Source organism: Myotis daubentonii, chromosome 13 (genome assembly GCF_963259705.1).
Source record: "Myotis daubentonii chromosome 13, mMyoDau2.1, whole genome shotgun sequence".
In the NCBI taxonomy this organism is placed as follows: domain Eukaryota; kingdom Metazoa; phylum Chordata; class Mammalia; order Chiroptera; family Vespertilionidae; genus Myotis; species Myotis daubentonii.
In genome coordinates, this window is record NC_081852.1 from 28,307,819 (window position 1) to 28,320,734 (window position 12,916).

General features: G+C 41.6%; 1 protein-coding gene across 3 annotated transcripts in view; it reads right to left on the bottom strand.

Moving 5' to 3' along the window:
* Nucleotides 1–12,916, bottom strand: part of ARID5B (AT-rich interaction domain 5B) — a 177,853-nt gene that overhangs the window by 30,487 nt on the left and 134,450 nt on the right. For all 3 annotated transcript variants that reach the window (XM_059662612.1, XM_059662611.1, XM_059662613.1), the window contains 2 exons: nt 6,900–7,104; nt 4,911–4,963 (listed from right to left, as the gene is read on the bottom strand). In XM_059662612.1, coding sequence (XP_059518595.1) covers nt 4,911–4,963; nt 6,900–7,104 — 258 coding nt within the window. The remainder of the gene's footprint in view (nt 1–4,910; nt 4,964–6,899; nt 7,105–12,916) is intronic.

The following is a 12,916-nucleotide window of genomic DNA, read 5'->3' on the forward strand; positions in this document are numbered from 1 at the left end:
AGAAAGCAATCTGGATACATAAGGGACTGCTGAGAATGGAAGGCTCAAAGAATGATCATTTATGAATCTCCTTTAACTTCCAGTGGCTATGGAGGGTAACACGATTGTGCACAACGTTCTCAGCTGTCAGAACTGGGAGAATGCCATGATGATCCCTGCAAATAATTTCACCTCCTTGTACCTCAGTTTCCTCATTTGTAAAACAAAGGCTGGGGCTGGAACATGGCGAGGATCTTTTTCTACACAAAGGCCAATTTGTAAAAAATAAAAAATGTTAGGGTACCTTATTCAAAACGAAAATAGCTTACTGCGTCCCAATTTAGATGACCATTTACTAAATGGAAAAATACTCATGGGAAAATTTTGGCTTCTTTTGAGTCAACAAAATGTTAACATGTTGGATGTTTAGTTAGTAATGGCCTGAAGATAGCTTTCTAATCTTTGACATTTGACTTAAATGGGGTTCCATTCTGAAGCTATGACCCATGAGGTGAAGTGTTAATAATCACTGTTACACTTAGCTTTGAATTAACCTCAACTGGACAGCTTAAGAAAAGGGAATCTCAGGTTCTCAGGCTCAGGCCCTACAACAAAGTTTATATTTCAGTGTGGAGGCCTAGACAATGGCTTATATTTTAAAGTTCCCCATTGAAAATTTGAGCGTCAGTTGTGGAGTAACCTTTGGGAAGCACTGATCTAGACGATTCTAGGATCTCTTTTGAGCTCTAAATGACAAGTCTATAGTTGTTCTGGTATCAGATAATCTCACATATAAGTGTCCTTTGGTAACACTGTGATGACAACTTAAGTCCCCAGGCTTTGGATATTATTCATACAGCTTCTGGACTAACTTCAAAACTGAATTCTCACTGAACATCTCACAATTTTATTAGCCAAAATATACCAAAAGAAAAACTTATTCTTCACTTAGGAGATTCAAAAGCTTAAGTGTAAAATGGGAGTGGCAACCTTAAGTGCCTACATGAGGCATATAAAAAAAGGGGGGCGGGGAGAAAAGAAGGAAGGAAGGGAGAGAGCGAGGGAAGAAAAAAATCCCACCAATTAGCTTCATCTAGCTTATGGCCTCAGATGAAGATTTCATAGAAAGATGGCTATGGAGATTCCCTGCCTGAGGTGAGATGAAAAAATCCGGAGTGTTCTGAAGAATGGGAGGGACCCAATGCACAATGAGGGAGTTGAAGTGTGAATGGAAATGGAAGGGGAAAGAGCCATCGCAGAGATCACCAGTCCTCATGTGGATTTGCTGAAGTGACATGAAACTCATAACCAGATAAAAGGCAGACACCAATCTGGTCTTCCATATCCCTTTATCCCAGCCTCTCCCTACTCTACTCCACCTTCACACACAGTGAAGGCAGAATAAGTGGCAAAGCATAACAGTCTCCAAGATATCCCCCTGCAGCCTGATGAATAACTCTGGGGCCTAGAATCCAAGATCTCTACTCACTGGGCTCCAGCCTTCTCTCATGGTCATTCATCCTGGCCAGCTAGTCACTCATCTTTAGGTGACTTAAACTCTCTATGCCCAACCTTATTCTACCTCCATGTTTTATTTCCCCATTTGATTTTCTCTTCCTGGAAGGCCATGATCTGTCATGTCTAAATTCCATCTATTCTCTAAAATTCTGCTCAACTGTCATCAGAGTAATAAGTTTTCCTTCCCTCATCTCTAAATGAGGAGGTGCAGGATCTTTTCTACCATATCTCTTATTGTCACCTCTTGTGGATGGTAAGCAACTAGAACTACTGGCCTAGATATGTTTGCATCTCCCAGAATGCCCAACACAATGCCTTGTACACAAAAGACACTCAATAAATGCAGGGTAGGGCAAAAGTAGTTTTACACTATGTGAAACAGAGTTTATTCTTGTGTTATTATTTATTAACTAGAGGCCCGGTGCACAAAAATTTGTGCACTCGGGGTGGGGGGGAGGGGGGTCCCCTCAGCCCGGCCTGTGCCCTCTCGCAGTCTGGGACCCCTCAGGGGATGACCATCTGCTGGCTGAAGCCCGCTCCCTGGGGGATTGGGCCTAAGATGGCAATCAGACATCCCTCTGGCAGCCCTCGGGGGATGTCCACTTGCCAGCGGGGAGCAGGCCTAAACTGCAGTCAGACATCCTTAGCACTGCTGAGGAGACAGGAGAGGCTCCCACCACCACCGCAGTACCGGCAGCCATCAGCCTGGCTTGTGGCTGAGCAGAGCTCCTCCCATGTGAGAGCGCCCTGACCACCAGAGGGCAGATCCTGGATTGAGCGTCTGCCCCCTGGTGGTCAGTGTGTGTCATAGTGACCAGTCATTCCCAGTCTTTCTGCTGTTAGGGTCAGTTTGCATATTACCCTTTTACTATATAGGATAGAGGCCTGGTGCACAGGTGGGGGCCAGCTGGTTTGCCCTGAAGGGTGTCCTGGATCAGGGTGGGGGTCCCGCTTGGGTGCCTGGCCAGCCTGGATGAGGGGATGATGGCTGTTTGCAGCTGGTCACACATCCTTCAGGGTGGGGGTCCCCACTGGGGTGCCTGGCCAGTCTGGGTGAGGGGCTGAGGGCCGTTTTCAGGCTGGCGGGTGACTGAAGCTCCCAACCTCTCCTTTTTTTCTTTTTTTTTTTGTATTCTGGGATTTATTTACCTTCTATGGCTGTCACTGGAACTGAGAGCTGACTTTAGCTCTGGGGCTCGGCTCCAGCTCTGAGACCTTGGCTGCTGAAAGCAGGTACCTGGGTTTGTTTGGCTTCTATAATTGAAACACTGTTGCAACTCCAGCTCTGAGGCCGGGCTGGCTGAAAGCAGGTTTCTGGGGTTTGTTTAGCTTCTATAATTGCAACATTGTTTCTTAGAGTGCAGCTCAGAGGCCGGCAGCGGCAGGTGGGGAACCTTGGCTTCCTCCATCACTGGAGCAAGCAAGCCTCCTGTTCGCTTCAGCTGCCTGGCTGCCAGCCACCATCTTGGTTGGCAGTTAATTTGCATATCTCACTGATTAGCCAATGGGAAGGGTAGCAAAGTTACAGTTAATTACCATGTTTCTCTATTATTAGATAGGAGGATTACTGTATTATTTTCCATATGAACAACTCTAAACCTACTTTTGCCCCACCCTGTATGTGTTTAGGTGATTTTCTAATTGTGTGATCATTCATTCATTCATTCATTCATCCAACAAAACAATAAGTACTAATTGTTCAAAGAGTACTGCAAATGCCCTGAAACTTAGCAGAAGTTTCTTTTGTATATTCGACACCAATTGCAGTTTCATGGGAAAAAAGTCCTTGTGAAGATACAGAAGATACAAAAGCAGGAAAAACTGATTCTGTGAAATTTGCTAGCACTCTCCTTATCAGTGAATAACAACAAGTTCCTGGATTTAAAAAGACATTTCATAATATTGTGCAATATCATGTAACTTATCTGTAGTCACAGTTCATAAAAATGTATACTCCTATTCTTAACACGAAAAGTTAGACTTAAAAGTCTAGGCTATGGGGTCGATTCCTAAATTTATGAGACTAACCCTGAATAAGATATCATCTTTTTCACACAGATGAAAGCTATAATTAGCTCAAGATTTTGCAAAACTATGAGTCACAGTGGCAAAGAGTCCATTCTTTGTTCCCTCAACAGATCCAACCAAGTGAAGAAATAACACTGTTTATTTTTACATAGGGCACTTGATAAAACAAGCATTTTAAGTAAATGCATGTCTATGAAATGCACATTTTACATGTAGTTCATATCAGTATTATATTTCCTCACAAACATATATGTGTAGTCCATATATTAACTAAAAATATTACATGCACACCTACCCGAAGAGTTTTTAGCCAGAATTCACAGCAGATATCTCTACAGTAAATACCAGACTATCTGAATCATATAATGTTTGCCATCTTTTCCCGTCCCCAGCTCCTGACATCCAACTATTCAGTTAGTTTGTGGAACAATATGCTGTATCTGGCCAGAAACACTAGTTATTATGTTTGGGTTAAAATGAATTTCATTTTCTTGATTTTGTGTCTCTTACTGTCATTTTACTATGATACAGAGATATCCCAGGTTACTTCGTAAGGAAAGAAACAACAATTTCTTATTCAATTGCAGAAGAAACTGCACAACTTAATCTGATCATTGTGTGGAGGAGAAAATATTTCCAATGACGACATCTTCCTATGTCAACTGATTTTATTACAGATGTCATCTCTGTGTGCTATATTAATGCAGCTCTTTCTTCTTCCTTCAAGATTTTAATCTTAGTTTGCTGCTCTAACATTTTATTGGTTCAAAATACAAGCTGTAAAAACCCGTGGCCATCAAATTGTCCCGTGAGCTAAAAATAACCCGTTCCTGTCAGTTAGAATTAGCTGATAAAGAGTGTCAGAGCCTGTTCTGAATAAGTCTGATAACTTCCTGTTTATGCGGCACTGACCCTTGTCTAATAAAGCCGCTCTGCCCCGGAATGAGAGGAGATTTGCTGCATTTTATTCCTTAATGGCCAATACTGATTACTTCTGAAAGCCTTTAATACATTTCCCATATTAGACATGAGCAGATGTCAGGTATGTTGCCAAGGGAAATTTCTTTTATGCAATCTTGGCTTGTTGTACAATAATAGCCCTTTCTCAACATGGGAAAAAATTACAGACCCAACTAATTTCCCTGACAGGGGAGAGTTACATATGTTTTCCACTTGTAGCTTTTACGACAAGTTTACAATTTTGCCAAACCTGGAACTAATTGGGACTGTTTCCAAAAGCGGCCCAATAAACCCCCAAAAGTGTAGAGCCATTGGAAAAGGCAGTCAGTGATGGTCTGCTTTCGTATTGTCTCTATTTTGGTCAAAGGGGTGGGGGAGGGGTTTAGATTGCAAAATTATTTCATTTAAGTTGCTTAAACACTTACTGTTTCATATCCTCCCAGTTTTTGAGCAGCTTGAAACATAGTCCAAAGGTTAACTGTTAGAGGGACAATAAGTATTTAGATAAGCATTGCATTAACATATTTCCAAGAAATGTCAATTAAAACATTTTTGTTTGTTTTGTTTTTCAATGAGAAAGAGAAAAAATAAAAAAGAAAGAAAAGAAATACTAACGTACCCCAGAGATCTAAGTTCTTAGGAAACAATTTGCCAAAGGGCACTCAATAACAGGATATATTATTACCACTTAAAATATTTCTAAAGAACAGTCACAAATTCGGAAATGGTTCTACTTTTAGGATAAAGGACAACACAGTTTGCGTCCTGTTGCCATCAGCAGACGGAGAGGAGCTAGGTTACAGTGTCCTTGGGGGAACTGTGGGATTTTTCCAGTTTGGGGCTGGTCTGGTTCAACCCTTAGAAAGAAGCCATTGGGTAATAATATATGCTTCCTTCAGATAAAATCTCTTCATAATCTATCAATAACAGCTAAGTTAATATATGATTATCTTTTTAATAGAATGCCTGATGGCAGCACTATATAAAAAAACTCATACTGTATTTCACTAACATGTGGTGCCCTGCAGTGAGCAGGAAAAATATTTCACCCTTGAGGCATCAGTGATACAACAGATCAAAGGGAAGGAAGATACTCCATCACGGAGGAAATGAGTCCACTTAGTCCCCTAACTCGCCTGTATGGTATTGCAAAAATACTTCTTTTAAACAGATTTCTCTTTCCAGGGTTTGCATATGTTTATGTTGTTAAACAACTATGTCAAATCGCTAGCAACCCTGTTCACTTGTACCAGATACTGGGACTGCTATGGATTTGATTCTTTTACAAGAGGGGAAAATTGGACTTCAAGTCATTCCTTGGTAAGAGAAATAAAAAAATAAAATAAAATCAATTTTAAAAGGCTCTTTGACACAACACGTTCAAGAAGCCTCATTGAACCTTGCACTGTTTCAAAGCTATCAAGAGCCCTGCCTCGGCCTTGATTTAATCTGAACCAATGCATAATGCAACAAAGCTGTTCATAGTACATTAATTTTACTTCTATTTCCAGCAACCAGTTTTCAGACAAACATTGTAATCATTCGTAGTTATATAAGTTTATAATGGCTGCGAGGGTTCTCTCGCAATCAGTGCCAGTTGCTATTAGGTATGTAAATTGTTATGTAAAACATGCAGGTTTGACGTTCTTCATCAAAATGACACATGGTTTTAATCTAGGAAGATACTTTGGGAGAAAATACTGTATCAAGCCAGAGGCTCACGCTTCATGTGCCACAAAATCCAGACAGAGGCCAAATATATATTCATTTGTGAAATCAAGGCAGGGTCTGGGTTTCTTCTACTTTTTTATATGGAATTCTGCTCAGCTGTGAGTTCCCTAATCTGCATAAAAATATACTGAGGACGGTTAAACGGACATGTCACAGTAATTCAAAATTGGGTCCTCGGTTCAAATGTGTTTACTTCTTGTTTCCTCTGAAGTCATCAGGTTTTTGTTATCTCTTAACAAATCTGGGGCTTAGGAAATATGCTTTCTCTTTGTTGTTGTTTTGTCCACCTCTAAATGTCCTCCTTTTAAAAGCCGTCTTTTCACAGGCAACATCTGTGTCTGATAAAGCTACGTCATATTATTATCTCAGAAGAAAGGCGTTGCAAACACTCAAGATTGACAAAACAGAAAATGAGAAACTTTCAACATGTCTATTTCCAGTCATAATCAGTGGATTCAAGCCTATAAATATCTCACTGCAACTGCCCCAGAAGGGAACAATGTAGCGGAAAAAGGAAGGGAAAAAATTCCTGGCTTGGATGATTTGTAGATTTAGTATAAACAGAGAACATCATCATCCCCAGATTAGGATTTCAACATAATCCTGAGTCAAAAATATTTTTTTTCCAAGTCAAAGAATCTGAGCAGTTCTCCTATTTCAAAAACGAAAACAAGTATACTTACTCTGTTTAAAACCTAAATAGGGTATTCGTTCTATTGGCGTCTTCCTTTCTTTCATGTATTTATAAAGTGCCACCAGGAAGGCCTGCTCGTCTGCCCTGCACTCTTCACCAATGGCAACCTTTGGTTTTTCTTCATTGGAGACTTTTTTACAGTTATTATGGTTATTCTTCGGCTTGGTCAAGGCAGACCTGGCCTCGCATTTCACCTGGAAGAGGGGGGGAAATGCCACATCAAATCAAGCGCAGCCCCGGACCGTTTACAAAGCCGTAGCGCATGACACATTTCACTGGGTGGGAAGGGTGAACCAATACATTGCCCTTGCCCTCAAATAGCTTTTTAGAGGCATCACTGAATAAGAATTGTCTTAGACCAGGGGATGGTGAGTTTCTGTCAAGCCAAGCAGTAAATATTGTAGACTTTGGGCCATCACAGCCTCTCTTGAGACCGTTCAACTCTAGTGTGAAAGCAGTCATAGGCAGTATGTAAACAAATGGGTGTGGCTGTGTCCCAATAAAATGTTATTTATAGAAACAGGTGGCCAGTTTTTTTCCAGCATCTTTTAGACTCCTTCCAAGTATGTTGATGTGAAACCAGAAACAGTGCTGGCATCTGGTGGGGCCATTCTCCTGCCTCTTCATATACTTTTCCTAAGGAGCACCATCTGTGAATGTCATTGAACAATCCCTAGCTTCTTCACCCAGAGTCCTACACTCCACACTTTGGATCACAATGAAAGACAAGTCCATCTCTTCATAGGAAACTTATCTTGTTGCTACTCTTTCCAGCAACCTGGGAAGACACATGGATGCCAGCAGACACTGGCATCAGGATCATCAGCCGGTTCTACCCTCAGGAGGACAGGAAAGATCCCACTCTTTAATGAGGGTTTCTTGCTTTTCAGTCGGCTCTGAGACTATAGGAAATAGGAAATGGGAACTTGCCACAAAGAGAAGAGGTCACCTGGAAATGTGAACTTGCTCCATAATGAACAAATAAATGGCGGTGAATGCTCCAGATGTTCTGCCTTCCATACTCTAGGCGAATATGGGACTTGGCACACCGAGAGGCTAACCTAATGTTCCCTCCTCGCTGCCATGCTCTACAAGAGCCCTTTGATGGCTGTTAAATATAACGCAAAGTTGCTGAGCTATTTTAATTGTAAAAGGGGGAAGTACAAAGGGTCAAACTTTAAGTTCAAGTGCGCCCGTGGGGAATGTGTACATTCCAATATTCTTTACATCTCCATATCTAACATCGAAGAGAAGAGGGCAAGGGCTGGGGGGATGATATGAATAAAAATGTCCCACTTACTCAACAACGTTTTCCATTTCAGATTTTTGACCTCTCTCTTTTTCCCCCCCTTCAGATTCTCCTTTCCAAGCACTAAGAACATAAAAGGCTATGCTTATTTATTAAAGGGAAGTGTGTCCTTTTAAAAGGTTTTCTTTATGGCTTAGTCTCGCAAGTGAACACGGTAGTTTAATATCTTCAGACGAGTCCTGCTAAAAATAAAACTTCCTGCACAACTCATTCAACTGAGCTTCTAGATAAGATTTTAATTTTTAAGGGCCTGTGGAAATGGTATTAAAAATTTTTCCATGGAGAATTTTTACTTAACAGTATTTTCAAACTTCAGTACATTGTAACATTATATATTAAGGGAAACATCCAGTGAAACTTTATGTGATCATAATTTTTTCACTGCCAAATTTTAGATTGTCGAGTCTAAAGTTCTGATGAAATCTATCATTTCAGGGCTTTTTGAAATCGCAAAATTACTCCCATTTTAATCTGTACTGGTCCCAACCTTTTTTGAGTGGCTACTAGGAGCCAGGCTCTTCTAAGCTTTTTTTAGGTATTATCTCAATTTTTTTTAAAAAATAAGTTTTTTATGATTTCAGAGAGGGATGAAGAGGAAGAGAGAGATAGAAACATCAATGAGAGAGAGAATCATTGATTAGCTGCCTCCTGTACACCCCCAACAGGGGATCAAACCTGCAACCCGGAGCATGTGCCCTTGACCAGAATCAAACCCAGGACCCTTCAGTCTGCAGGCTGACACTCTATCAACTGAGCCAAACCGGCCAAGGTGGAATTCTCTCATTTCATGCCCACAACTCTAAGGAGGTGAATAATTATTCTCAGCTTAGAGGAAACTGAGGTACAGAGAGGATGAATGACACGTACACAATCACAAGATCCTGTCCCAGTTAGTAAGTGGCAAGTTTGGGATTGGAACCCTGGTAGTCTCAAACTCTAGGGCTTGCGATTTTAAACACTATACTACTTCACTGACACTCTTATAAAAATATTAAATTGGCAATAAAAACATGCTTCCCATGAAAAAGCACATCTTAATGGCTAGGTTTTACAAAACTACAACTTAGAAAGGTGATTTATCAACTGAGCACCTACAATGCGCCAGAGACAGTGCTGGGCTTCATACAGTCTACCTCATGTACACAAGACTCATAAAAGGCTAGTATTTAGCCCTACCTTACAGATGAGGAAACCGGAGCTCAGCTAGGTCCTGTATTGTCATTTGGCTAGCGAGGGGCAGGCTTCTGGGGTTAGAGGTCTCCCTCACTCTAAACTCCAGTCTTGTACAAATAAGAGTAGATATAAGGTTTGCATATAAAACAATCTGAGCCTTCAACCTGTAGTGATAATGGACCACTTTTCTATATTATTAGGTCAGAAATGCCGTTGTTAAGGGAGGAAGAGGTTTATCCCTCAGCGCCTAGATAGCTGCCTAACCTTCTGCCTCACCTGTGCAGAGACACCCAGAAACAGAAGGAAAGCGGGGAGGGGCGCACAAATCAGGCCCACTGCCATTCAGACTCCCTGCTTCACGGAAAAGGCTCCAGGTGAAGCAGCTGCCACCTCCCGAGCTCCATCCTGCACCTCAGTTGGTGTCTTCCCAGTTGGTGTCTCCTTGGGAACCAGGTGCTTCCTAAGAAGTGAACAGCGGCTTCCTTTCTCAGACTAGCTCCATACATTTCTTCCGTTAATATAAATGAGCCCTTTAGGGCGTTATTCTGTTTCTGGATAGAAACAGCCCAAGCTCTTTTGCACTTTTTTCACATTCACCCAAAACATTCTGAGCATTTTAATCCACGGAAATATTAAAAGAGAGCTAGTCCTCGTGTTGACCTTGAGAAAGCCCACCCTTTTGATGGTAACACTTAATTACCAGCTCTGTTTCTCCAGACACTTGTTGAGCTCACTAAGAGCTTTGGGGTTTCCAAAGTGCTTGAGGAAGTGCTAAGTAAAGAATCCACATTTACTGTTTTCAATGAGCCACCACCGATTTGATATTAACCACATCCTTTTGCTGGATGGAGTTATAACTAATCCAGCTTTTAACTGGGACAGTGAGATGTGCTGAACCAGCAGGAAAGAAGCTGGAGTCATTTCAATTCAGTCACTAACGTGCTAGGATACCCTCATTTTCTTCCTCGGGAAACCGGGAGGGGAAAAACTGTGGAGGTAGTTCTGAGAACCAAAGGGGATGAAAAAATATGGAAAATAATGAACGCATCCTATTTGTAAAATGCTGAAAGTATGTTTGTGATGTAAATGAAAGGAGACATTGCTTCCTTCTTATGTCCCTTTTAGGCTATAAACCACCTGTTGTACACGTCTGGCCTTTGGAAAGTGCTTATAGGATGTGAAGTCATTTGCCTTCTGTCAGTGGAGGCCTTTCATTAGAGCCCTGGGCTGAGACTTCTCCTGTGTAGGTCACCATATGAACTGGCTCGGGCCCCAGATCTGCTGCTGTAAGATGATCCCAAGGGAAACAGCAGTACTTGAGCTGGACACCTTCATGACATCTCCGGAGAACTGGAACCTTTTCCCACATGACTTTTGCTATCTTTGGGAAGCTGTGATCTTCTCAGAGTCTTTTAAAGCTAGTTTTCATGTTCGCATTGAGAGAGTGCAACCTTTGATGGAGACAGGTAGATGACTTGACTTGTTTTTCCAGCCATGCACCCAAGAAACCCAATGGATTCTCACGCTGAGCGCGCTGCCAGGTGGAGCTGCAGAAAGCCGTAGTTAGAAATGGTCTATCTGAGAAACTTTTGGGAGGAAAAAGTCACACAGCTCTTGGTCATAAAGCCAAACTAGCCGTCACCTGAAATGATGCTCCCAGCTCAGCGAAGGATCGGATGGTCACAGGTTTGTAATTTCTATGGTAGCATTTCATGAGAAAAGACCACTTGATGACACAGATGCCTTTTTAATGGTAGTCCTGGCCCAGATGCGGTTTGTTCATTCTGTAGGGATTTTATATCGGTCTTGTTGGTGCCATCAAATAAGTCCGCCATCCTTCACACCTACCAGTCTCTCTTCTATGTGAAGAGGTCTTGCCTGACCCACTGGAAGAGCAGGACTATAATCCAAGACTCCAAGAAGAGCTGGACATTTAGACCAGTCCCCAGGAGCTGGCTGCAGTGGGATATCCATACATTCACCATCGAAACCAACGATGGAAGGATAATCCTCCTCCAGATAAAAATTCTGAAAGGCTGCACTGGTGGGAGGTGGGGTAGAGATGGCTTGAAGACCATCATTCCTATGAAGGATAAGTCAGTGAACATCAAATACAGAGCAGGCTCCTGTTCTCTTTAGTTTTGTGGGTCTCCGTGTGAGTCCTGAGCTGCCTTTCCAGGGAGAGGGATGTTGTAGGGTTGTGCTTTCAGGTCAGTTGTATGAGTTTTATAAAACTCCCAGAGGCATCCGTTGGTAGTGACTCCAAGTGACATGAGAGGGAGCTTCACCCCGCTGGGCTCAGGTATAGGAAATGCCGGGATAAACACATGATGTCATCTTAGAAGTATGGGGCAGGGAGCCAACACAAGACATCAGCAGTACAAGCTCTGCTGAATGTTACAATCTTAAAGCCTTCTCACTCCATTCTTTATTGTATTGCGAACCACATCATAGGGAATAAACTGTTCCGGCTGACATCCTCAAAGACCATGGAAACCAAAGCCCTAGATAGGCAGCTCCAGGGGCGAGGTGTCCAGATTATTAGAAAATGTCATACTTGGTATTCAGGTGGACCCACTTGCAGATGGTTAAATGAACAGAACAAAAAAATAACTTTAGGGAAAGAAGTTTGTTGTTGTTGTTTTCGCCAGAAAATATATATTTCTCCTGGTTGATCTCTTTGTAACACTTTGCAATCCTGGAAGCATGAAGAAATGGTAACAAAGCAGCCTCAGAAACGCCCCATGAAGATAAGATTTACAGAATGTGTTTCCTTACACTGGGAGGAGGCGTGGAGTACGTGGCAGAAAAAACAGTAGATTTTCAACATAGAACTGAATTCATGTTTTTCTACATCAGAATCTTCCAAAGTCGCCAATAATCAAAATGTTCCCACTTCCATAAGCTTAGTCCTTGAATCTGGAAATGTGGTATCAGTTGATATCCAGTCTTCAATTCAGATCCTAAAGGGACTATTGCTGCCTTTGGCACAGAAACAACACCTAAATGCAAACACCCCATAAACAGAACCGGAGAAATCTGATCCAAACTCACTAAAGTAAAAAAGATAGGTCTGAAAATATGAAGTGGCACTTCACACTTCCTGGTGCTAAATACTTCAGGCTCACACTTTCAAAATTCCTAAGAATGCCGGGGCAAAAATGGGCCTGGGTCCTCAACAAGTAGCCTTGAACTTGGACCTTTATTCTGCATTAAGATATACTGATCTTGTGATATAGAAACCCACACCTGAACCCTATATGATCATGTTGACCAATGTCACCCCAATACATTTAATTAAAAAAGAGAGATCTTAGAAAACATATAAATGTATGGATGAGTATATGTATACATGTAAACATTTTGCTATGTGTCTTTAATTTTACTCTAAGGTAAGTTAGAGGTGATTTTGAAAAAAAAAACATGGAACTAAAACGATTAATTCTAGCCATTTCTAATTTCATCCTCCATTAATCTCTGCAGCAGATTTAGCTGAACACATTCAGAAAAAGGATGGTTCAGCT